At 43.8% G+C, this 26,590-nt stretch overlaps 1 protein-coding gene across 2 annotated transcripts; it reads right to left on the reverse strand.

Annotated features, from left to right (window-relative positions):
- Positions 1 to 248: 248 nt before the first annotated feature.
- On the reverse strand, positions 249 to 25,170 carry SEPHS1 (selenophosphate synthetase 1). 2 transcript variants are annotated; one of them, XM_059471808.1, is made up of 9 exons: positions 25,130 to 25,170; positions 21,772 to 22,031; positions 18,582 to 18,685; positions 14,052 to 14,159; positions 13,106 to 13,260; positions 12,219 to 12,309; positions 9,221 to 9,320; positions 7,485 to 7,697; positions 249 to 1,602 (listed from the first exon to the last, which is right to left on the reverse strand). In XM_059471808.1, the coding sequence occupies exons 2-9, from the start codon at positions 21,962 to 21,964 to the stop codon at positions 1,388 to 1,390; spliced, it is 1,179 nt and encodes a 392-aa protein (XP_059327791.1). In that variant the 5' UTR covers positions 21,965 to 22,031; positions 25,130 to 25,170; the 3' UTR covers positions 249 to 1,387. The 2 variants fall into 2 exon arrangements, with proteins under 2 accessions (XP_059327791.1, XP_059327790.1); XM_059471807.1 differs by lacking the exon at positions 25,130 to 25,170 and adding an exon at positions 24,316 to 24,465.
- Positions 25,171 to 26,590: the final 1,420 nt, after the last annotated feature.

Below are 26,590 nucleotides of genomic sequence, written 5' to 3' on the forward strand. Positions count from 1 at the left end.
AGGGGAAACAATTCAAAATGTTGCAGACTTGGTACTGGTAAGTAAAATAAACAAAATCAAGTGGGTAATAAACTTGGAGATAACCTACTTGCCCTCAGCTGTACTCGAGGTTACCACTGGACATCACAGCTTGGAGAACTGATTCAAGGAGTGATCACAATTATCAATATAATCACACATGCAATATAAATTTTAAAAATTAGGATTTCTCCTCTTGTAGTGAATAATTCAGATAGGAATCAAAAAAGTTCGTGCACTTATACAAGAGCAATAAAAAAAATTAAATATTTATTTTGAATAACAAGCTGAAGTTCAAGCTGCATTGTTGGCAATGTTGGTTTTAAACACAGATCACAAAAGCGTGCAGAAAATTGTATTGAGCAAAGAACAAAATAATACTAAGAATTATACTAAACAGCTGCTGATTTTTAAAGAAACAAAAAAGGCTTGTAATCACTATACAAAATATAAAATGTATTAAACACTACCATCCACAGAACAGAGGTTTATTTTAGTTTGATTATATTTAAAAATTATTTGTGTAGTTATTTATATAGTGAATTGTAAATGAATATTATACAGTAACCTCCTTTTGGTCTGCAAAACCTTTGTTGCACTATAGCACATCCAATCACATTGCAAAAAAAAAAAAAAGAAGATTTATTTGTCCTTACTATCAATAAAGAAAACAATCATTGATAATACAGTAAATATTGTCAGGTCTACAAATAATGAAATTCAAAATTACTCCTTCGACTCTGAAGCGCTTTCCATGCAAAAAGTCAGCACTTGCTGTTTAAACTGAGTGCACTACCAAGCAATGTCCAGGGTCGTAGATGCTCTTGGTAAGACTAAACTTTACCAAAAAATTTAGAAAATAAAATAAAATATTTTTTTTTTAATCAAAGATTGAATGCAATCATGCAACCTCTTACTACTGGGTAACCCACTGTGTGTCTTGTCAATTTATTGCCTTTCTGGAATATCACTCAAGGCATCAAAATTAGATTCACGATAAATATACACATAATGAAAGGACACAAACTGCTATTCGACACTACTACTGGTAATGTCTGTGCTACGTGAAAGCACCTTTAAAAAGAGCCTATGCGGCAAGAGATAAGTGTCTAAAGATTCAAAATGAATCAACAGTATTGGATAACAATATAATTCTCAACTCAGAAGCTGCCTCAAGATTAGGTGCATCTTCAGTTAATGTAACAGGAAAAAAAGGCAATGGATTTTATTATTTGTATCCACTCATAAACTGACCTAAGGCCACCAGATGTGCAGACACAACAAGTTTTCTTTTCTTTTTACAGTTCTTTAAATTGTAGGATGATAAGGGAATAGATCTATTCAAAAACAAACAGCTATTTCATCTCTATTAAGAGGTGGCACCGGGCGTGGGGTTCACGTTCTGAGTGGCCACCTGTGGTGCCACTTCAATGATCCGGGGTTTGTCGATGATCCTGGCCGTGCGGTTGCCCTTCTCCACAATGCCGATAATCCACGCCTGGTGGCCCTCGCCGTATTTGGGGGACTTGATCTCGGCGCAGAAGCGCGCTGCCTGCTCTCGTGGTAGGCAGATGAGGAGGCCTCCTGCAAAGAGAGAGAGCAGAGCATCAGAACATCTGACTGAAAGGTATTTCAGCCTTGGTCTGCCATGTTATGAGTAGAAAAGTTGTCCATTTTTTTTAAAGGTTGCAGAGTTCACAGGTTGCTGCCAGAGTGGAGTTCTGTTTGTTGTTGTAATCACCTGTTGTTAATAGTTTTTGTTAACTGCCTGCTGTTGATGGTTGGGAATTCCCCTTTTTTGTCAAGTAACACCCTGCTGCTTCCTGGAGGATGGCACCCGGGATGGTGAAGAGGAGGGGACATCGGGGTTGGCATGCAAATGAAGAAACCCCTCACCAAACCCAGCAAAAACCCCTAAAAACAACGAGCCAACACGGAATTAAGGGGTCAAAGTGATGTCTAGACAGGACAAACAGAATCCAGTGTCTGCTAAGACCCTTTTGACCCCTCACCCTAACCTAAGATGTTGGCTGGACAGAGGACCTTGAATGTCAAACCAAAAAACAGGGAATATCCTGATGCTCTCGTGAGGGTGGAAGCCTCAGCTCTGCCCACAGGCCAGTGGACACAGCTGCACTCTTCCTCCTCCTCTGTGCCACTCCTGGGAGCAGCGGCAGCGTGAGTGTGACCCGTCACTTCTTCCCACCCGTGCTGATTTTTAATAAAGGCGTTAAAAGGAGAAAGATCTCCCGCCCTATTTATTTCATGCCAGAGCCCTACTTGGACAAGCACTTGGTGACTCCAGTGGAGTCTGCTGAACTCCAAAGACTCCAAGAAAAGACCCAGGAGAAGTCCGAGCTCTGGCTCTACAGCAAGATGTTTGTGCCTGAATGCAGTGTTTAGTTTCAGATAAATGAAGCCAAATACACACAAAAGATGTTGGCAAAGGCCGTGGTATTGATGCCAACAAATGACATACTGAAACAACACCAGCATTGTGACCTTCCTCACAGGACTGCAGAGTGCCTCTACAGAGAAACATTTTGGATAAAGGTCATATGCAGATACCTGTAACCACATATTGGTGGCAGCTGATTCTGTGAGTAATCCCCTTGCCTGCAATGAAATCATTCATCAAAGCAGGGACCACTGCCCTGCTGAGAATGCAAGAGGCAGAACATGAAGCACAGGCCTGATGCAGTGCTCCCTGTGACTGCCCTTGTGACCCCTCTGTCTGACAATTTTCTAACCTTTTTGCCTTTTCCTGTAAGTTTTTTTCGCAGACACAATAGAAATTACTTCATTTACTAATGAAGGCTTTCAGAAGCAGCACAGTAATGAGTTAGCAAGCTCACCATTCCACAGTTAAACCCAAAAGCACTTCCATTCTTAGAATCCCAAAGCACGGAAAAAGATAGGTTGGCAAGTGAATTGAAAATGTTTGGAGAACACAGGGAGAGAGGAGATTCACACACCGAGGAATTTGGGCACATGCTGAGCCTCACTTGTCTTTGACCCAAAGCATTCTCATCCTCACAAGTTCTGCCACCAGCTCTGAGCCAGCCTGGGGCAAAGAGCCACCATCTGCTGAGCAGGTCACCCTGGGCTCAGGTGCCACATCCTCCTCCTCCACAGGCAACTGCTCAGCACAGTGGGCACCTTGATGTTTGCTCTTCTGAGCACACAGACCCCTTGTGGTGACTAAAGACACTCTTCATTTAGGGCCATGAAGAAACAGCTACTGAACATGAGGAGTTAATTAAAAGGGTAAAAGTGGAAGTGTGAAAGTGATTTTCTTAAATACTGTTTGAAGAAAAGTGTGCCAGCCAAAAAATGCCTACCTCTCTGACATTTCAAAATAACACCCCAGTATTTCCACCAACACAACAACAAAAAACCCATAAGTTTGAATGACAGTGGCTGTAACTACTCCAGATGTAACAGACAAATCAATTGCAAAGGAATTGTGTGACATTCCCATGGAAGGCTCTAAATCCAATTTAAGAGAAATTTATGTCATGGTGCAAGTGGCAGTGCAGAGAAGGTGCAAACTAGACAGAAGGGAGATGTGCAAGTATGATATAAAAAGGAAACAAGAAAGAGCAGAAAAGTAATCTTCACTCAATTTTTTTTTTCACACACATGCTCTTCCTGCAATTTTGTATCACTTGTAGACATACCCCCTTATCATACTCTGGCAAGATCAAAAGCATGAACAAAACCCCAGTTTCTGGTGAAAAAAAGAAATCACTCCCTACCTGCAGGCTACATCCCAGTCTGATCAATAATGCTTAGAAAGGCTATGGGCTACTCTCAACCTGCAGCAGGCTTTCTGTATAGTATTTCTGTATTATAGTTATTTCTCTGGTACACTGACCAGTCTCTTTAACCCTTTGGGTAAATCCTTAAGGTGTTTTTTAGGCTAGTCTGTGCTCTTGGCATTCCCAGCTGCTGTGCTTTTTGGGGACTGAAAGGATGCAGACATTTAGTGGTTGTCCTGGCTTATCTTTGTAAGAACAAACGGGGTTTTTTTTAAGAGGCTTTGAACGTCGCTGGTTTTAACAAGTAATATTTCAAGCAGGGAAGTACACACAGAACACTTCAAAAGCAGGCCAGACAAAGCTCTGTAATTAAGAGCAGAGATACAAATAGTCCATGAATCAAAACCAAGTCCTTGCTCCTGCTAATGGCTTTCTCCTGCAACGACTTACAGCAGGATGACATCATTAGCCTTGCCTCTTGTCAGGCACTGACACAGCCCTTCCTTCTTTTCCATCCATCTGCCTATTTCCACCCAATCTCCACAAATACCAAACCAAGTTGCTGAGATATTCTACTACACTAAAAGAGTCATCTGACACCATCCAAAAGTTATTAGGAGTGAAAAATACATACATATATCAATGTCCTAAACAGGGTTACTCTGATTTATCTCTGCAAGTAGCCACTCTAACAAACAACTCATTCTTTTGAAACCAAATGCCTGACTGCAACTTTAACCATTACCAAGGAGTTCCCTAAAAGAGAGTTCAGAATCATATAAAAGTGCAATTTTAGGAGACTACACCATTAGCAAGAGTGCCTCAAGGATGGAACAGATGACATAATACATCTTTTCAACACTGGCTTTTGTCAACAGGTGCCCAGCAAATGCACATAGGGGGAAAAACCCCAACTCAATAACCTTAAAATCCATTCAAATAGTTTTCCAGTAAATTTCTTATTGCCTGTGCACTCAGCTGAAAAACATCTGTTCCCAGATGAAGAAGCTACAGACAGAGTGTGTCTAGAAGCTGAAGGCAGCAGAGAAGAAGTGTCAGAATGAGCAGAGCAGCCCCAGCAGGCCTCCCCACAGCTGGCTATCAGGCACAGCAGGGCAGCCCTTGGCCTTCACATAAACCAAGGCCAGGACAGGAGGAGTGCAAACAGCCTGGTGTGAATGCTAAGGAGCCAAGCCAGCAGAGCCTGCCCAGCTCACACTGCTGACACCCACCAGGCCCTGCAGTGCAAGCCCAAAGCCTGTGGGTGGTTATTCTGCTTCCTGGCCAGTGTGTCCATGTGGCCACAGATCTTTTTTGGGGATCTGGCAGACACTGCCCTGTGACAAATCCCTGTGGCCACCTCTAATGTGAGAAACACAGTGCTGTGATCAAATCAGACAGATGTGTTTTGAGGCACCCACAGTTCACCACCAAGCAGATCTGTCTGGCTGTTTTTCCCATCATCATCCATCTCTGCACAATGCAAGCTGCTCAGCATTTCAAAAAGACCTCTTGCTCTCACTCCCAAAAGAGATTCTGAAGTCAAGCATTTCCCACTTCCTGGCAGTGCATCCATCTGCACTGTTTCACATTCCTGCAGTGAAAAGAGAATTGGGTATCCCCAAGGTGCAGGACAGGCAGCTCTGAAGATGTAAGCACTTGGTTTGCAGCTAAACCATTCCCACACCAACTGCTACCCAAACCTCTGCTACAGCCACTCACCTGCAAGGGCACCTTGCAGCTCCAGCTCTGTATCATGCCATTTTTGGGCTTTTTCCAAATAATAAATGTACTGGCACTCCAGCTATGTGGGCTCCTGGGTTTTAAGAATCTGACTGGTATTACCAACCTTACTGACACAGCTTGCCAAGCTGCCACCAGATATTTCTGCTCCCTTCTGACTGACTCTGGATTTGGAAAGGGTTCATGTCCCTTATCCTGTTACACATCATCTGAGCCACACAGTCTCTGTAGGACAGTGTCTGCTCAAGCACAGAGGGCCAAGGAACAACTCAGCAGATCAGGATAAGTTATGTATTCACTAGGGGGAAAATTTATTGCTCTCACTGTGATGCTTTTTTCCAAATCTTCCGACTGTTTTGCTTCAAGGGGCCCCTCTGTTGTGAACTGCAGAGAATGTGGGTAATACTTCTGAAGAGCCAGAAGATGGCAGGGAAATGAAACAAGAGGAAAAGACAGATCAGTTGCTACATCTCTTCATTTCCCAAAGAGAAAGAAGAGTCAGACTAAATTAGAAAAAATAAAATTAAACAGAAGATTCAGAACAGAAGTTAAATAGAAAGACATCCAGCAGATGACAGTGATCATGCTCATCAGAGAAGAGTCTACTCTTAATAAGGCAACTTAAAAACCATCAGAAGTTCTCATCACCTGATGACTTTGTATTTTTGTCCACAGCCAGGTTTTCAGTGCAGTCTGTGGTACTCACTGTCACTGCAAGTGGCAGCTTTATTGAACTCAAGTAATAAATGGGTTAGAAAGCAACACTGATTTTTCTGCTGCTTGTCACAATCCCTAAAGTCAGATTTCATACAAGTAAAGGAGAAAAGCTGTAAGCTGTATTCTTGGATGTCTGTGTGCTGTGGACAGAGAAGGCCTCAGTTGCCAACACTAGCCCACCCAACACTAAATTTTATAGCACCAAACCAAACACCATCCTTTGTCAGGCAAAACTACTGCCAGTGGCTTGGCTTTTGAGAAAACTGTGCCAGGTGTGGTGGAATTTACAGATATCCACTGTTCCAGGGTTAACAGAGAAAAACAGGTTTCAAAAGAATTCAGAATCATTGCTAACTTATAACTGCAAACTGGAGGGCTGCAGGGTTTCTGTAATAGTGTTCCATATGGGAGCAGAAGACACTCAGGACAGGATGGTGGTTTGCAAGTCCAGCTGAAGGAGTCAGATGTGAACAGCTGTGTGGCTGCTGCTCATTAGCCTGGCCAGGTGCCAAACCACTGTGCCTCTGAACACACAGCACCAATTTGTGCGTTTGAAATGGAATTCTGAGGTGCAGGTGTAGGGTGTTATGAGTAGAAAAGTTGTCCAATTTTTTTAAAGGTAGCAGCAATTGGTTTAACCTGTGAACTCTGCAAAGTTGGAGTTCTAACTATTTGTTGTTAATAATTTCATGTAGTAATCACCTGTTGTTAATAGCTTTTCTTTAATTGCCTGTTATGGTTAGAAATCCCCCTTTGTCGAGTATCACCCTGCTGCTTCCTGGAAAATGGTACCCGGGACTGTGAGCAGGAGGTGACATTGGGGCTGGTATGCAAATGAGGAAACCTCTCACCAAATCTAGCAGGAAAAACCCCTAAAAACAATGAGCCACCATGGAATTAAGAGATCTAAGTAATGTCTAGAGTTGAGGAACGGACTCCAGTGTCTGCTAAGACCCTCTTTACCTTTCACTCTAGCCTAAAGAGAACCTTGAATGTTGAACTGAAAAACTGGGAATATCCTGATGCTCTTGTGAGGATGGAAGCCCCAGCTCTGCCCACAGACCAGTGGACACAGCTGCACTCTTCCTCCTCCTCTGTGCCACTCCTGGGAGCAGCAGCGGTGTGAGCATGACCCATTGGTTCTTCCCACCCGAGCTGATTTTTAATAAAGGCATTAAAAGGAGAAAGATCTCCTGCCCTATTTATTTCATAGGGAAGGAAGAGGGTGGCCCAGCTGTCACCTACCTGAAGTCTCTGGACAAGTGCCGTGCATGAGGCCGAACATGTTGCCACAGGCCTTACTGACAGCAGCCATCTTGGCCAGGACGGGGAGGTTGTGGATGACGAAGGACACCTCGTTCCTCTGCTGCTTGGCAAGGTTCTGTGCATGGCCCAGGATCCCAAAGCCTGTGATGTCTGTGGCTGCATGTGCATTGAACGTGTGCATGAGGCCAGCAGCTACAGGGGAGGGAGGGGGAAAGAACACCACATCAGAAAATACCCAATTATCAATATTGAACAATATTGTACACAGTCCAAATGAAGCTGCGTACCTTTAACGCAAACCAGGTTGGGTTAAATAAATAAAATCAATAAAATCGTGCTTGAAGAGAACTGGAATTCACCAATAGTGCATGTAACACTAAAAAAATTCAATCTATATTTAAGACATTAAATCATGCTGAAAATCTGTCATGGAAGTTGCATTTATGAGCATGGGCTATTAGACACGTGCTATTCATTTATATTGGCAGTCTAAGAAACAGGGGTTTACTTCAGATCCAAACTTCCCAAAGCTGAGGGCCAGGGAGGTTCTGAGCTCAGCTTTGCTCCACTAAGGGCAAGGACCACACATGCTCAGTCTTCTCACACCTCCTTCCCTGCCGCCCTGCAATGGTGACATCCGAACTTGAGATGTGGACACTGGAAGTTTAAGAGCTGAAGAACAAAGCCTGCGGCTGTGGGGGAAGGGGCCCAGCCTCTCCACCTATACATTCCTGAAATTCCTGCACATTTGCAGCTCCAGGGTGGGAAAAGGGCACCCCTGCCTGCAGGACAATAGCACCAGGTAAAAGTATTTAAGTGTTGTTAAAGGTGTCTTGACAACAGGAGAGAAAAACAAAACTGAGAACACTTTGACTTTCTCTGGGTGCTTCCCAATGCAGGAGCAGGACAGAGTTCTTTTCCATAAGGCAATGCTGGTCATTTATCTTTTCTGGAAGTTTTGACAAAGAATGAAAAACCAGGAGGATGACATAAGAAATGAAAACTGAATAAATGGGAAATGAGATGTTTAACTATTCCTGCTCCTTCAACTGAGAAGTAAGTAAGGAAACACTTAATTCTCCAATCTGCCAAAAGATGCTTTGAACAGAGAAGGGAAATCCCGGATTAAAACTTCTAGGGTAAAAGCAGAACCTTCACCAAAATTCAAAGCAAAAAAAAAAAAAAATCAAAACAAAAACCCACTACATGAACAGGAAAAAGACAAACAGGAAAAAACCTATATTCCACATATATACTCCACACTGTGGAAAACAGAGTACAAGACTGAATTAGAACAAAGTAATTTTTTTTTCTAAAATCAAAATTTAAATTGAAGTTTACATAAGTTTAGAGCTTTTCCTTTTTTAATTCTATTTCAAATTCTTTTAATCTTATCACAGCCAATCTGTCTCTATGCAAGAAAATAAGGAAAAAATCCAATATTTTTCTCTTTAAAACCTCCTTTAACTCACTGGGATGTTACTTGCAGCACTCACATGAGTCATAATCATATCCAGCATCTTTGTGTTTTTGCTGTATAATTACAAGAGAGCGTTTGATTTTAATTTGCTGGTTTTGCTAACACTGAACAGCAGAGAAATGGGCCAGAATGAAAGGGATAAAGTGTCACAGTTCCCCAAGGCAGTGGAATGAAATTGATATGGAATTGGAAATACTCACAACCCCTCCCCTCCAACACACACATCTCTTCTTACCTGTCCTGTTCAGCCGTGCCATGTTCATCATTGCCTCCTGATATGCCAGTTCTACGTCTTCCTGCGTTACCACCAGTTTGATTTTATTCCACTTTTCAGGCTAATGGATGAAATAAAAATGGTTCTTTTAGATTTTCAGCTGTATATTTTAAAGCACACCCTGACCACTTAAAAAACCCCAAACCTTAAATCCCAAATGTACTTTTTTTTTTAACAGTTAAAGAAGGGGAAAATGTTCCAATCAGGTGTGTGCCTTAGTACCCCAGCAAAGTTCATTTAAAGATCTGTTAGGCACTAAATACCTCAAATCCTACTTTCAGCAGCTGAGTGGAGTGAAATAAACTACCCTAGGGAAAGAACTCCTTCAAGGCAACTCTCTGGATTGAACTCCCACAGCCAAATAAATAAAAAAAAGACTTTGTTCCCAGATGTTGAGATTTGTAATTTCTTGCTTCTTGGGTTTTTAAGAGATTGTTCTTGACTTCACACCTGGGCACTTTGATGAGGAAATACCCTGATATCCTGACATTCCTGGTCAGAGGAATGTATGCTAAGGCAGGTTATAATCACTCTAGTTTAGGATTAAGGCAGTTTCATAAACCTCCTTTACAATTTAATACCAGCATCTTCCTCCAGTGTCTGGGATGGTCTCATCCCTTCATCATATTCCCATAAATGCTCTTCATCCCAAAAGGGTTTCACAGCAATTTAGGAAACAATACCTTTATAAAGGGTAATTGTTTCATTCAAAGCTGAAGTGATTCCAGATCCAGAATGAAACAAAGCAACTATTTTATTTTTAAAAGCCATACTACAACTGATTTAACTTTTTTTTTTTTTTGCAATGAAAATAAAATTACAGAGAACTGAAAGTCAGAGAAAACAGGATTTTTGAAGCCACAATAGTTACACTGCCATTCCATAGAGTAAATGTATAGAACAAACATCTTGCTTGACAAAAGGTGCAGGAACTACTAAGAAATGGTAGGTGATGCTACACTGGGAAGGATCTTGTTTTAACAAATGAGTGCTGACTTCAAGGGGTGTAAGAGAGAATCCAGAAATGGCAAAAGGGGAAAAGACTGATCAGCCAAAATAAATAAATCGGAGTTTCTGATATTAGGTTGAACTGGATCTAGTAATTAAAGAAAAGCATTTTCGTTTACACAAATGAGAGACCAAGTCAAAAAATAAGATGTGGCTGTTACAGAGATGACAGAATAGTGATTATTCTTATTCTGGGAATGACTGAAAAAAATCTGAGCAGTCATTCTGCCTTAGGTTTCAAAACCAGTTCTGAGGTTGCTCACAGGACAGAAACTGGTCAGATGATGGAAATGGAAATCACAAACAATGTGGAAGCAGAACTCAAGGCTGAGGGTAGAAGAGCCACAAACACAGGTAAGATATGAAGTGGAGGAAAATTCCTCCCCACTACAGCAAACAAGACACTGGGGTTAGTCAACAGGGAATTAGGGTGGAAAAATTTGCAAAAACTCCCAAACTGGTTAAAAAAGCAAGACAGGATTTCCAAATAGGAAGGGTCTGTAGACAACAGCAAAGAGCAAGAAAACCTCTCTGAAGGGGCACATCCCAGCCCCTTTCATGCCTTTAAGCATGCATATCTCTACACTCCAGTTTGCCTTTCTTGCATGTACATAAACTTGCTATACTATACCTTCTCCCACACACTTTTTAATATGAAGTTCAATTCCCCACCAAAAGTTGATTTACAGGTGGATTTGTGATGGGTAATTAAACCTAGTTTCACTTTCTCTGTACTTTCACAAAACAAAGCTAAAGAAAAGGTAGCATAGCTACTCAGAAATTTTCCTACCACAATCAAATATATCTTCTGCTTACACACAGTAATAGCAGTATTGATTTCCTGGCTGTCCTCATTTTTCAGACCAGGTTTTTCTGTTTGACAGTTGAGGAAATTAGTAGTATTTGAAATATGTGGAAATTCAGAATAGCCTTAATTTGCAAGTCTGCTCATCAGTACAACAAGAAGATATGTTAAGAAGTAAGATTACAGCCAGAAAACATACTATGGAATTGGGATCTTGTTTCACTTCATTTTCATATCAAGATTATCTGAGGCCCTGATCCTTGCATCTGTGGAAAACACAGGATTCTGAAGAGGTCAAAGTTGCTAGGCCAGACCATATGAAGAAGGAGAAAAATATTTTTCCCTTGTTGCTCACACTTCAGACTCCAATGAAGATTTAAGCTGGTTCTCTCCCACTTTGGTAACACTAGCTGTGTTCATTAGAATTCATCTGACAATGCAGTGGCCAACAGCCAAACCAAAGTAGATTCCAGCTCACTCCTCTGCCAGTCTTTTGGCTCAGGAGTCCCAAAAGTAGAAAAGATGCATCATTTTAGAGTGTAAACTGAGCAGTTACAATTTGGAAGTCACGTACTGGGAGCCAGACAACATAAGCAGATGCCAATTTTGCAGTTACTTTTCAGTTCAGTAGTTACATTTTTGCCTGAAGTAACAGATGGAAGTATGTCTACATCCATAATGCTGCTAGAAATATTCTTACTGAATGCACAGGGCAATACATGTGAAACGCAGATAAACTTCCATGTACACAAGCAGAAAGGCCAAGAACACAGAGAGAGCATTCCTGGCCTAACTGCCATCAGCAAGTGTTGAAAATTGTTTTGGCAGGTGGAGTAGGGCACAATGTTGCCCAGGGTGATGATAGTCTGTTGTTCTGTTAGTAAACAATTTTGGTTATTACAGCAATGCCTGAGAAATAACTAAGAATTAGGTGCAATTAAGATGGGCTCACTAAGCACAAAATTGTAAATTGCTTTGATTCCAAAGGAATGTTGCACACAAGTAGGGAAGGCTGGAGCATATCAAGGAGGAAGGAGGAGAGAGGTGACAGATGAGTCCCATCTGAGCTGAACTTTATCATGTTGAGGGAATGAGGAAAGTCATCTTTACACCTCTTCCCTATTTCTTTTTCTGCAGTGTACTCACAATATCTAGCCACTGGTGGACAGCTACAGCCACTTGTGTTCCCAAGGGTTTAGTTAATACAAGCACATCTCCTGGCACTGCATTGTCTGGCCTGGAAACAAAGAATTCATATATTAACTACACAGTTGTTAGGAATAAGTGCTGATAATTACATTTTCACAGACCCACACATCTTACTGCACAGTTAAAAAACTGACTAATTGCAGAACTACCCTTTGGGATTCACTGCCATGCAATATTGTTGAGGAAAATGCTGCAAACTTGTTTAAAAAATGCTAATCCTTCTTTCTGGGAAAAAACAATGCTTGCAGTCAGACACACACCAAATTACATCTCATCTTTGAAATTGTTTGAGAAGACATAAGAGAGGATAAGGGGGAAAATTTACCTTTTTTACCCAAATAAGATATCCAGCATTAAGATCATGAATGAGTTCATGTGTATAGAGTAACATGCCACAGTGGGACATTCAAAATCAGCTACTGTCAAATGGACAGAATGCTCCAAAGACAGCAGTTCTGTAGCTCTCTACAGCCATTAACAGGACAACTGGGACATGGTGTAGAAATGTATGTATAAGTGTGGCAGAAATTTATGTTCAAAACAATCTCCACTGCCTTTAAAGATTAGACAGTTAATTCTCCTGTCAAAAGGAGAACAGGATCAAAAAGGACTGGGGGTTGGGGAGAAGTAAAAGGACATCCTGTTCAAAAAAAAAGCAAATATGTACAAAGAGATGTGGCATCTTGTTGAGTGCTAAGGACAAAAGCAAGCAGAAGGTACTGCTTTATTCATCAGAGACACCACAAGATCACAACACAATGCTTAAAGGATTTTTACTGTATCCCTCAGACTAGTGCCTTTGATTGTTTAGTGATTTAACTTACATTATAAATTCATTAGGCTGACAGACTGTCGTGGCCACTCCTCCTAAAACAATCCAGGGATTTAACACTGTTTGGCCACCAGTAACAGATGTTCCTGCCTCTTCTGCTGCATCTTTGAAACCCTGGATAATTAGAGGCATCACTTTGTCTCTTTCCTAGAGATCAAAACAGAAGTCAGAGTTCCATACACAGCAGTGCTATCATTGCAAGACTGGTCCAAGGCTTTAACCACTCCAAACAAATGCCCTCGTGGCAAATATTCATGACAGAAAAGCAACCCTTAGAAGAGTCTGGCCTCCTGAAACCTCATGTTATCCCACAGAGTTACAGTTTTACAGCTCTGTGTAGAAGAGGTGCAAAGACACTCTTACATTGAAGAAACATTGTTCAAAAGGTCATGCAAGAGTAATCAGAGTTCTGGAAGTTCAGAACAATTATCCTGCTGCTGTAATCAGGTACAGCCACAGCAGAGGAGTGCTAAAAGGCAACATTTAACCAAGATGGCATTTGGGCTCCATTAAGCATCAAAGTTTCAACTTACATCCTTCTAAGAATAAATGTTCCTTTTTTACTACAGAAAAACAAACATACATGCTGATCTCTTCCACAAAGAAAAAGAAAACAAAAAAAAAAAAGCAAAACTGTCCCATAATCATCTATCCAGACTGATAGATGAATTTGCCATCAAATGCTGGCCTTTGATAGGAGGCACCCCATTTTGGTGGGGATGAAGGCAGCAGATTACAATGTCATAGAAAACCAAACTTTTAGCACACGACCTCAGAATGTTTACGAGGCAAGATCCTGGGAACTAAGCCACTCAATAAGACCATTTCTTCTTTACACAGCTTCAAACTTTGAGGAGAAAATACACTAAAGGTAACTACATTCTGAGCACATTTAGCTGTTTGACTCTTCCTTCAAGAAAAAGTGTCAGAAGTCTTACCCTATCTGTCATTTTATTGCTGATTCCAAGGAGCATCAACATGTTGTCACATTCTGTGACCCCCATGGCATAAAGGTCACTTAGGACATTGGCACAGGCTATTCGTCCCTGAAAAACAAAGAGAGACAAGAAAAAAAATCTGCAGCACTCTTGGTGAATGTTTAAACACTTCCCACAAGCAAAGCTTCCAGTGTTTGAGTCAGAGTTTGCATTCTGACACAGCTTCTTATTCCACAGCATTAAGAAACCCAGCTAGAGATGTGGTATGGTCCATTATGTGCTATGTGCCCATCTAGAAGTGCAGGTATCCTTCCTTTTCAGGCATGGAGAGAATTCATCCCAGCTGTCTTGCTCAGCACTGACTCCACAGGAATCCCAGAGTTCTCACTGGGATCTGAGCCCAATCTGAGAGGCTGAAGTTAAGATCAGCAGTCTGTCCCTGATAACAAGCTCTGTTTACTTTACATGGTATATTCCTGTTAACTTTTTTCCAGCACAAAACTGCACATCCTGATGGAGATGGCCATGGCATGGAACTCACAACTGCTAGGAAGTAAATCCAAAATGCACATATTGCTCAGAATATGCAGGAGATGGGTCCTTGATGAGAAAGATGTTTGTTCCCTGCCCTACTCTGGAGGCCATGCCTGCAATGCTCAGTTTCTAGGATAGAACTCCTCATCCCTGAGGATACAGCTGTGCTGCCAGCACACACCCACACTGGGCTGCTTCCTCTGCTCTGGGGATGACAGCACGTACAGGGAATAGAGAAGCTCAGGGCTCTCAGGAACTGGATTTGCTGGGGGAAGCTGTGTACCCACACCACTCACATAATGAGAGAGATTTATGTGTTTATCTGGCACTTTCCAGGTGACAAGATCAGGCTGAATTCTGCTACAGCACCAACAACTTTACTGACTGTTGTGTGTGCATGTGAGTATCTCCACTAACAAAAACTTGTACAAGAGAAAAACTGTCTGTCTGCTAAGATTGCTCTAAGAAGTCAGGAAGCTGCCAGGACTGAGAAGCCATCACTCACACTGCATGAGGTTAGTTACTCTAATTGTATTAATTAATGGATCTGAGTCAGGGTTTCTGAAGTATGGACCCAACAGAGATGACACATCAAGTTTCCTGATGCAGATGTAGAATTTCCTCCTACAGACCATGCCCTAAGGGACAGCAAGATATTTTAAAATATAAGACAAATTCTGTTGTGTTACTCTGGAAGACTCCATGCATTCTATGGAAGTGTTTGAGGTTTACAGTTGCAGAACTGTAACCAGCACCTGGCTTTATGATATGAAGTCTGTGCTTTTCATTATGTTCAAAGGCAACATCACCATGGTAAAAGCAACAACATGCTTATTTGATAAAATTTGCAAATAGGTAATATTTTCAGGCAGTTAGTTCACTTGCTGATGACATGAAACATCTCCATCACAAATAAATATAATAGTTTTTCATAAATTCAAGAGTTTTTGGTGGCATCAGGGGAATCCCTGATATTTGGAATTGGAATATATTTTAATAACTCAAATTTTAAACTATTAAGAAAAGACTTGTGTACTGTACTATTTGATGGATATTAGCTGTTAAATTTCTGTAGGCCTGCCATTTCCCTTTTGTGGAACTATCAAGCCATTCTCTGTTATCTTCAGTATTTACCAAGCAAACTGCTGGTTTGTTCCCTGTTAGGAATGCCAGATAAGTTTTTAAAACCATAAGGACAATACCTCTGATAGTCAGAGGTCAGTCTATAATGCTTTTGCCAACTGCCAAAACCACTATGGAAACAAATTCAGGGAAGTGCAATTCCCAGGTCTGAAGGAGCAGAGAGAACAACACAGGGCTCTTGTGAACACCAGCAAACCCAGCAGGGCTCACAGACAGGGGTCAGCCTGGCCAGGTCCTGCAGGTCACCTGCCTGCTTGCACAGTGCCCTGAAACACAAAGTCTGTGTGCAATACACAGAACTGTTTGTAAGGGCAAAGGATGAAGAACCAGACAGCCATCTCCAGTTTTGAGTGAAGGTTCTTAAAACAGCAACAAAAAAGTTCCTGGAGGTAAGGGGAAAGCCAGCTCCCTGCTCCTGTACTCAAACATGCATCTCCACAGTGCTACAACAGAGGCCAGTATTCACTACTAGTCCCAGTGGATTGATACTTATTACAAAACCTTTTATTGATTGCTTGTAACTTTCCTAAAAAGCCATTTAAGCTAAATAAATCCTATGCTTGGTACAGATTTTATAGGTGTATATCCTAGGGATAATTTTGCACATGGACTGAGCATTTTCAAGGACAAAGTGAAAGTGAAGGAGAAAGAGGAAAAGAAGGAAGAATGATTTTGCATATAACTGCAGAACTTAGTTTTAAAATAAGCAGTAGGAGAGTGAAAGCTGTTTTCTGGAGCAGAAATAGGAAGTTCAGCTGAGTCCACAAGCAGTTTTGCCTTCCTCAGCCGTTTCCTAATCCCTTCTGTCACAGCACCCAGCTTGGGGTTCATTTACACTTTTGGCTTTTCCTCTTTGCTTCTTCTCCTCCAATTAGGAAGAGAGATCAGATAAGGAGCTACAGGTAAACCCTGTGCACAGAGAAAGGAAGAGACTCTAGATCAGGGAACACCCACTCCACTCAGAAGTGCCTGGGTAAGGAGACTGAGGGGAAGGGCAAGGACAGTGTGCACTGCAGGTGAGTGATACTGGTGCCACAGTAACAACAGGTGTGGGTCAGGGGACACCTGGACTTAAAGCAGGGAAAGAAGCACTTGGAGAAGCAGGGCAGCAGCAGCATCTCTCAAGCAGAGGAGGCCAGAGCACACCCCTTTATACAGCCTGGACACCAACTCAAAATTCCCAAGCATCACAATTCCTCTGCTTGTGAAAACCATCCATAAACCCCGTGGCAAACTGTATTTGACTGTCCTGTAACTGTCCCTTGGGGTACTCCTGCCCCTAAGAGAGGTCTGAGCAGAGGGTCCAGGAGCAAATCCTGCTGGATCATCACTGGTGGCATCAGCAAGAAGGCTTGAGACAGAATCCCCATCCTTAGTTAGCTCTTAGGAAGAAATACACATATGTAAACAGATTAGGAAGTGGCCAGCCACCAGATTAAAATAAATGCCCTCAAGAATGAAAAGTGAAGGGCTTGAGTCAGACAGCACCAAGGTTACAGCTGCTGGTGGCATGTGGAGCACAGCACAGACTGTAACTATGATGCAACCACTGAAGCTGGACTAAGGCCAAATTTACATTCCACTCCTACCACACTGACCTAAACCTCATCTGGGCACAGGCCCATCTATCTACTCCTGTGGCATTTGTATCTCCAAACAAAGCAACCCTCCCCTACACCACAGCCTTCAACACTGTCCCTCAAGTGTTTGTTACAAGGTGAGAAGAGAGTTTCTCAGATGACGAATTTGAACACAGATCTCCAAAACATTTTTTCTCCTCTGGTCCCTGACAAGTTCCCACATGATATTAAAGCAGCCCACTTGAACCAAATTTCTCAGGAGAGCTCAACAACTCCATACTCCAGAGGCCAGCCTGACATTTTTGGCTGCTCAGTTTGCAGAAAGAGAGCTCTCCTGGAAGAGAAATTATAGGAGCTAGGCTTACATATGTGCACAACACATGGGCAAGCATGCTAAAAAAAAAAAATAAAGAAAAAAGATGGCCCCCATCTCAAACTGTATCCAAAACCCACCAGAGAGGTCTCACAGAGCAAACAAACTGACAGCAGCACATAAAACATTCAGTCACACCAAGAAGAAAAGCAATGAGTCACATCTAAACCACAGAAAACAAATTCTAGCACCTTTCACTTAACATTTCCTTATAGCTTTATTAAAGTATTTTTTAAAGCTCATTTGTTTCCCAGGATCTGTTCCAGTCAATACTGATCACTGCCACACATGCAGGAATCTCTGCTGAGCCAGACTAAATGTGACAGGAGCACAGAATGAGCCAAGGCCAAGGTGCACACACCTTCCCCTCCAGTCATTTCCATGTGCCCATGTTCAGGTGGAGGTGGCACCACAGGACAGCTGGTGTGCACAAGGCACTCTGAAACTGCCAGCTGCTATTGCCAACTACTGACATTGGGTATTTCCAGTTCTGATGGGTTACCTGGTTATTCCAATACCTCAAAAAAGGCCAATTACAATGTAGTTCTGCTTGTAGTTGGGGTTTACTCTCTGCTACTTCCCAGGCTGCTCTTTTTCCCCTTTTTGGGCTTTTCAAACCAAATCCCACAGAACAAGAGATGAAGGGAAATCTGAATTAAAGGTGGCAGTTCTCCCAACTTCCACCTACATAGAAAGCAGCACTGCAGCATTCCTGGCCAACATGGGAGATTCCAGGATTAAATGATGCCTTTCCCTCTTAATGTCTATTTAGGAAAGACTCTGAATGCAATTAATCACACAAATAGCACCACACATCTAGAAGAAAATGTCAGAACTGCCATCAGGTTGGTGAGAAGCCTGAATCAGCAACAGACCCAGAACCAAGTTTAGCCAACTTACCATCATATAAGGGTCATCCACAATAGGATAAATATAATCTGTCGTCTGGACTAATGACAAACCTCCATGTCTTAATGGAATAACACAAGTGTCCATCCCAATTCCTGCAAAGACAGAAATCCATGAGTGAGGTGGGTAACTGCACCCTGAATTATCTGCTGCTCTTAACTAAAGAGTTTATAAAACATGTCTGTGAAATATAACTCCTGACACTGCCTAAACAGACAAGACAAATTCCTCTGCCAGAAAAAGCACATAGCACAAGTCAGAGGAAAAAACAAGCAAAGAAAGAAAACTCCTGGTTGGAACTGAACATAAGTGCAAATGGCTAAAGGCAAGAACTAAACTACAATGGTTTTTATTCTTTTGCAGCAGCATAGCAGCACATCAAGAACATCTGTGCTTTTATGTAGGTACATTTAAAGTTAAGAGGAACTAAGTACACTGATATTGTCAAAAGCAAATAGGTTTTCCTGTCACTCCAATCTCAACAAAAACACAGTGAGCGTTGTGAAGGGTCACAGCATCTCATAAAGGACATTCCCTCACTTCAGAAGGAACAAGAACTCCACAGGTCACGGCCCAGGCCCTTGGTGAGAGATGATTGACCCACTTGGAGCTTTAGCAACTGCATTAGCCTTGCTTTGCATGGCTGGAAGGCTGCAGAGCACCTGATGGATACAGAACCCCTTGGAGGAAACCACAGCTCTGAGCACCACAACCTTTTCCCTGGCAGAGGATATTTCAAACAGAACATGAGATACGAGACCTTCCCAGCATTTGCTGCCACAGAGGAGCCCACACCAAAGGGGCAGGTGACAAATCACAACATGCTGGCTGAGCCACACTGCCCTGTGGACAGCCCTGTGCCCTGCAGCAATGCAGGAAGCCGATCTCCTTCCTGGGCTACCTGGAATTGCTCTGCATGCCCCACAGGGCAAGAGTCTCCACAACAGCCCACTTTTAGGGAGCAGATGTCACACAGGAGCTTTTCACCATGAATTAATGAAACACTACCCTAGCAAGAGCTACAAAGCAGGGTTTGGCAGAGTCCTGTACAGGGATGGAGCAAGGTGCTGTCATCTGAGGGGACAGAGTCTGCCAGGCAGTCAGTATACAGGTGAGAGGATCTTGCCTCCCCTGCCTAGAGAGGAAAGAGATCTTGCCTTGGAAGAGCACTAACAAGCTCTCAAGCAGTAACTTAGGGTTGCTCAATCTCCACAGAAGCTCCCAAGCCACTATGCCTGACATCCAGTGCCCCCAGGGAAGGGCCCATGTGCAGTTACAGAGAAGTGGCTCAGGTGCAGCAGCTGTTTTGCCCCTCAGTTCACCTGTTTGTGCCATAATGCTGCAAAACCAACTCTGTTTGACAGACAGACCAAGGGGCTAGGATGATGGTCCTTCTGAGGCTGTTAATGTTCCACCAAAACAGCTCTGAATAACAAGGGAATCTGTCAGAGCCATGACTGATTTCAGATCTGTAACAGCTCTGAGAATAAACATCAGATTTGCAGTTTCTTACTCTCAGTCCTATTTAAGTTTGCTCTGGGTAATATCTCTTGCAGAACTAAAAAGGGGAGAGCTTGAACCTGCTGCTGGCAGCCTCCCTCCTGACTGCATTTCAAAAGCATGATGCCTGTGCATAGGGGGCAAAGTTACATGTCTAGAGCTTTTCAGCACAAGACATCAAAGGCAAATCTCACACCAAACTTATCCAAAGACACATTTGCTAAAGGGATACTCATCACAAAGGCATATTTTAAAAGACATCTGAACTCTTCACCTTCTATTACTAACAGATTTTCTGTTACATAGTATAACACCTACACACTGATGGCACAAATCTACTTTTATACCTTTTCATATAGCTGTAGAAGTCTACTGGCAGTTCCATTATTGTTTAGAGCCTCTAAGTTTGTAAGAGAAAAGAAATCTAAATCAAATTATTGCTGATTTTACAAAAATCTGCCAAACTGAAATGCTGCTGTGAACAGCTTATTTAATCTAGAAAAATACATATAAATTTGGGGATGAGAAATTATAAATTTTGGGGATGAGAAAAGATGGAACTGTCCTCTATCAGGGAATATTAAATTATAGTGCCACCCCAGCTTCACACACAATTGCTGCTTAGATACTTCATACAAAGATCCTCATTGTTTAAGCAAGAGCATGGGTGCCTTACTAATCTCTGATTATATTCAATCTCTACCAGAATAGTGGGTTGCAGCCTGTTAGCCTGCTAATAGACAATTAGTAATGTTTATATAATTTAAATAAGGTTATTGAACACTAAACTGATTAATAACTTCAGAATAAATGCTCCATTGATATTCTTAAGTTGAGGGGAAAAAACCATTCTGCACTGCAAAGAGATTGAATATGCAGGGCTGAGTAAATAGACAAACAGAATTAAAAGTGTCATTAAACACATTATCTACATTAATTTATCTATATCAATATTAGGTACAGTAGCTGGTATCAAAATACCTACGTTTGCCCTGTTCCCTGTGTAGGTGGCTTGTGCAGGTTGTTTTCCCTTATTGCTTGCATCATTGTGCAAATATCAAAGAGAAAGTGAAGCTGGCAAGAACACAGAGGTCTTGGAAAGGCAGCCTTTCCCAGGCAGCTTCCACAGGTGAGCAAAAGAGTTAGAGTGGGGAATAAGGAAAGGACTCAAAGTTAAAATGACAGCTGTGAAACAATTTGCTCCCAGTCAGCTGAAGCAAGGAAGGTCTCTTGCTCACTTTCTGTGACCCAGGAACAGAGGGGAGGGGAAATTCACCTGGGAGTCATCCAAATTCATTCATCCATTGCATCAAATTCCAAATGCAATGCATGAACACAAAAGTCCAGAAATGAACTGAGAGGATTTCATTTTGCACAGCTTCAACTGGGGGGAAAGGGAAGAGCAGACTAACACCTAAGCATGTGCCCATCACAATGGCCATTCCTGAGTTTTGCCTTTGTAGCTGAGTGCACTGCAGGATGTTAAATAATTAAGATAAAATTCTTGTATCCCAGATGCCAACAAATGACAGCATGAGATTCATTCTTCAGCCTTCAGGATGCTGTGCATGCATTAAACAACACACAATTTTCAAACTGGTTGAACAAACCACAAATGTGATTATGTCACTAAGTAAACCGAGCAGAAGGACCAGCAATGTCCAGAGCAGCAACTACTTACCCAACCTGGGCATAACTGCCCCCAAGAACTGTTCATCTTCCTGAAAATGGTTTTCTTGTAGAGATTCAAGCAGTTTCTGTAAGACATCCTGGGGCACTTTGCAGCCCGTGCCCTTGAGCTCAGTGAATCGGGTCAGACGGAAGCTCTTGTCCAGCTCGTAACTTTCGGGGTTGAAGGACTCCCGAACAGACATGGCTCTGTCCCGCCGACTGCGGCCGCTGCCACCCACAGCAACAGGGTCACCTTCTCTGCTGATCAGTCTTAGTGGAAAACAAAAACAACAATTAAAAAAAAAAGAAAAAGGAACATTGGAAAGTCCAGCAAGACAAAGTGTTTTCCACATGGTGCAAGTTAAAAGGAAAAGGAAGTGCTCGTTATGGTTGTTCACCTGTTAAGACAGGTGTGCACATCTCACACAACTCATTTCCCAACAAAGGGATGACTCCTCATCCATCCTTCTGACATTTCAAACTATAACTATTCCAGGTGAATCAGAGAATTAAATTCTTTCCCAGATATGCTGCGTAAGGTTTTCATTAAAAAAAGAATCCAACACACTTACTGTCCTCATTTAACACAGAAGTAATGAAAGAAATAATAATTCCCAGAGCACAGAGGCCAAAAGGCAGCCTGGGCCCTGATCCTGCAGCATGCTCAGCACAGACATCTGTTTGTACTCAGCTCAGTGTGGGGTCATGATTTTAGCCATTAACATATTCATCTCAAAAATGGGATGCTTTTCAAATAATGGCTCTGCTTCAGTCCTGAAGCTTCATAATACACCTGTTCTCCTTGGGAGAAAACACAGTCCTGGTGCTCTGCTGGTACAGGCAGCAGAAGAACAAAGAGGCTGTATTTGAGCAGAGTGCTTCACCTACAAGCATGCCAGTTTACCTTCTAGCATGTTCATAAACAAAAAAATGCTGGAAAGTTTCTTGCTTCTTCAGCCCTTTTTTAGTCAACTAATGATACAGAAAATCAGAGAATTGTCCATTAAAATAGTAATGTAAAAAGACACTGATGCAATTCATTTAATAAAATTCTTAACAATGCATGTCTAATTTTAGAACGTTTTTCCACTCTGACTCACATCCACCACACTCCAAAACTAATAAGAGGCCTAAGTGAGACACTGACTTCTGAACAGGAATGGCTGTGATAAAATACAATTCATCTTTCTCAGAGAAAAAGTTTTCAGGAATTACTAAAAGCAATCTGTCTAGTAGTAGTTTCTTAGAAAGCAAGGTTCCTATGTAACAGCAACAAGAACAGAGTTCAGTGGCATCACTGACAAAACCTGACACTGATGGTCATGCCCTAATGAGGTTAAGCTGAAAAGAAGAATTCAAGGGACTCATACTTGCCAAGTTCAACGTTTCTAAATGAGGGAAAGAAGTAAATCTACAGACTGTGCTGTATCTGCCCTCCACAGCACTTACTAACAAGCACATCTGTTCCATAAACCTTTAAGTCAATTTATTGTCTGTAATTTGTAGGAACTGAAGTTTTACGTTCCCTGAGAACTTTTTGATGTGGAGCCCAACTCCCCTTCACTGTGTTTTCCCTCCTTCTCTGGGAGGTGTGGCACTTATTTAAAACAAATCTTGCAAAGCCTAGGCTCGGGCAGAAATCCAAACTCTAGTTACAAGAACGTGTCTTGGATGAGCAATGAATTCAGTTCCTAGCCGTTGTCTTCCAATGCAAGACAGTAAGCACTTGCAAAAGAAAAAAAAAAAAAGAAGTGTCTGGAAAACAACCTGTCAACAGAAACAGGAGACAAAAGCTTTTCATGGAGGGGGGAATTTTTTTTTTCTTCATTCTTTTTTTAACGCTTCATTCTAATTAATTCCAGAAAATTATAAAAAGCAGCTTGCCCCACAAGAGAAACATCTTCCTTCATCTAACCAAAAAGTGCATTAAGCTTAGCACCCCCTACCTACTTACACAGGGATGGATGCAGAGGCCACAGCCCACCAGGAACTTTTTGCAGCCTTTAGGAATGTAAGGACACAGTTCCCCCGTTTGAAAACAACTCGTGAAACAAACAAGACGATTTCATTAAATGGAAAACATCTCCAATGCAAGAATACGGTAACTTTTCTAATAGAGATCTGATTAAAGCTGTGCACAACTGTGTAATTCGCAGACTCCCATATGAGCAACATTCCAGGTTTTGGCGATTTTGGGGGTCACAGCACTGAGCCCAGCAGAGTTCACGGAGAGTCTGGACAACTCTCAGGCACAAGGTGTGATTCTTGGGGCTGTCCTGTGCAGAGCCAGCAGCTGGACTGATGGCACTGAGAGTCCCTTGCAACTCAGAACATTCTGCGATTCTGGCAGTCCATGCAGACGGCGATGTGAGTGACAAGAATCCCTCCCCAGCAGCAGACAACACCTCCTAACCCAGACGTTTCTTACTTTAAAAGAGCGGCATAATAAATATTAAAAGCTAAAGTTTAACCCTTGCCTTCCTAAAGAGCAGAGAGAGGGGAGCACAGGAGCGAAAAGGGGGGGAGGGAGGGAGAACTGGAGCCAGGTACGTACCCCAAACCAACCCCAGCGCACCCAGCGCCAGCCCGACCGCCCGAGGCACACGAGGCGAGGCGCTGCAGCCACCATCGATCCGGGGAATGCGGCGGGCAGCGCTGCGGGCAGACATGGCTCCGGGACACCTTAAATTTCCAGCCGCTGCCTTTAGAGGCAAACCCGGGGCCTTCGCTGCCGCTCTTTGTGCGGCCGGAGAGGCGGCGGGGGAAGAGGGCGAGGAGGAAGGAGCAGCGCTCGGAGCGGCGGTGGCAGCGGCCCCTGCCCGGGCTGCGGCGGGGACGGAGCCCGCGGGTGTCCGGCCGCGGCGTCCCCCGTGTCCCCACGTGCAGGTACGGTGTCACCGGGGCGGGGTTCACCCCTGGCTGCCGGGGACGGCCGGGGGGATGTTGGGAGCAGCACCCCCCCACCCCACGGCGACACTCCGTAATGGGGAGGGAGAGAAGCACGGGGGTGGGGGGGAGGAATGGGGGGGGGGGGGGGGGGGGGAGAAAGGAGGGAAAAGGGAAAAAAAAAAATGTCGGCGGGCGAAAAATTTAACCCGTCCGCTGCCGGCGTCCAAATTTTTTTAAAGCGGCCGCATCGCGGTGAGGCGCTGCCCCCCCCATCCCCGCTCCTTCCTCCGCCCTTCCCCCGGGGCCGGGCCGAGGGAGGGCGGCGGGGCCCGGGCCGGGCGGGCACCCCGCGCCCCGGCCGCGCCGCGCCACCCCCCGCGCCCGGCCCGGCGGGAACGGCGGAGGCGAATTCCCCTTTAAATCTCCCCGCCTTGCACCCCCCCTCCTCCTCCTCCTCCCTCCTCAGGTCTCCCTCTCACCGGCTCTCGCCGCCTCCTCGCCCTCCGCCTCCTCCCGCGAACGGGACTCCCAGCGCGGTCCCACAATGCACCGGGCGCGACGGGCTCCCTCAGCGCCGCCTGAATAGAAAATGCCGCCGCCGCCGCCGGGCACGGGGGGGTTAAACCCCCCCTTTTCCTCCCTTTCCCTGCTTTTCCCTCCCTTTCCCTGCCGCCTTCCCGCCCCCTCCCGCTCCCCCTCACGCCGCATCCCACGCGCGTTCCCGCGCGGGGGCGCGCGCAGTTGCAGCGCGACATGTCGCGACACCGCTCCCCCCCCCTCCACACACACACCCCCCACAGACGCCCCCGCCCCTCAGCCTGGCCCGTGTGGGCAGCCCCGGTGTGTGTGTGTGTGTGTGTGTGTGTGTGTGTGGGGTCCGGTCCCTTCGTGCAGTCCCGCAGCCATCGAGGCTGGCAGAGACCTTTAAGATGGAGCAGTGCGAGGCAGCAGTGCCGCTGTGTAACCCCTTGGATACTGAGCCTCAGCACCTCTGGAGCGCAGCTCCGGGCACCGTGACTGCACCGCCCGTGTGGGCAACCTAACAGGAAAAATACTTCTTTAGTATCTAATCTGAATCTCCCCTGTCTGTAAGGCCATTTCCCCTTATCCCAGAATTGATTAGAAATTGATTGGAAAATACCTCTGAGATCGAGTCCAACCTGTGACCAAACACCACCTTGTCAACCCGACCATGGCTCTGAGTGCCACATCCAGGCCTTCCTTAAACACCTCCAGGGATGGTGACTCCATCACCTCCTTGGGAACCTGTCCTCATCTCCTTGGGAACTTGTTCTAATGGCTAATCATCCCTTCTGTGAAGAAATCCCTCCTCACACTGATATTTCCCCTGAGGAGGACAAGTCTGCCTTGCTCGGACACCTTCTCCTTCAATATGAAAACTTTGAGTTTGGGAACAATTTGGGTGGGAAATTGAACCAGAGCTGAGGAGACCTGACACCTGCAGATCCAGGTCTTCCACTGATGCTGAATTTTGGCCAGAAACTGGACAAAAAGTCACATTTGAGCCATGTCACACCAAAATGTTCAGCTAAAGGAAAGTGAGGTGTTCAAATGGACCTGACAATGGGCAAAATCTGGCCAACATTAAATTTTTCTGAGTGCAGAGCCAAGACTGTAGCCCCAGGGAGATAGAGGTGTCATTTCCTCAGGTGTCATCTCCAAGGGGTTTGATCAGTGTGTGGCCCATGGAAGACTGCAGGTACCACAGCAATGAGGCTGGGTGTGTCAGCTGGTGACTTTTTTACCCAGAATGTGGCTTTCAGCATGCTTCAGCAAAAATGTAATCCTGTTTTGCAGCAGGTGGTGATGGGTTCAGCACAACTCGAGGAAGCTGGGCTGTGTTTTAGTAGCCAGCAGCCACGATTGTCACAGACTACTGCTCAATTCAACCCTTTTCCACCACTGATTTGCAAAGCATC

The sequence above is a fragment of the Ammospiza nelsoni genome, chromosome 5, assembly GCF_027579445.1.
Source record: "Ammospiza nelsoni isolate bAmmNel1 chromosome 5, bAmmNel1.pri, whole genome shotgun sequence".
In the NCBI taxonomy this organism is placed as follows: Eukaryota; Metazoa; Chordata; class Aves; order Passeriformes; family Passerellidae; genus Ammospiza; species Ammospiza nelsoni.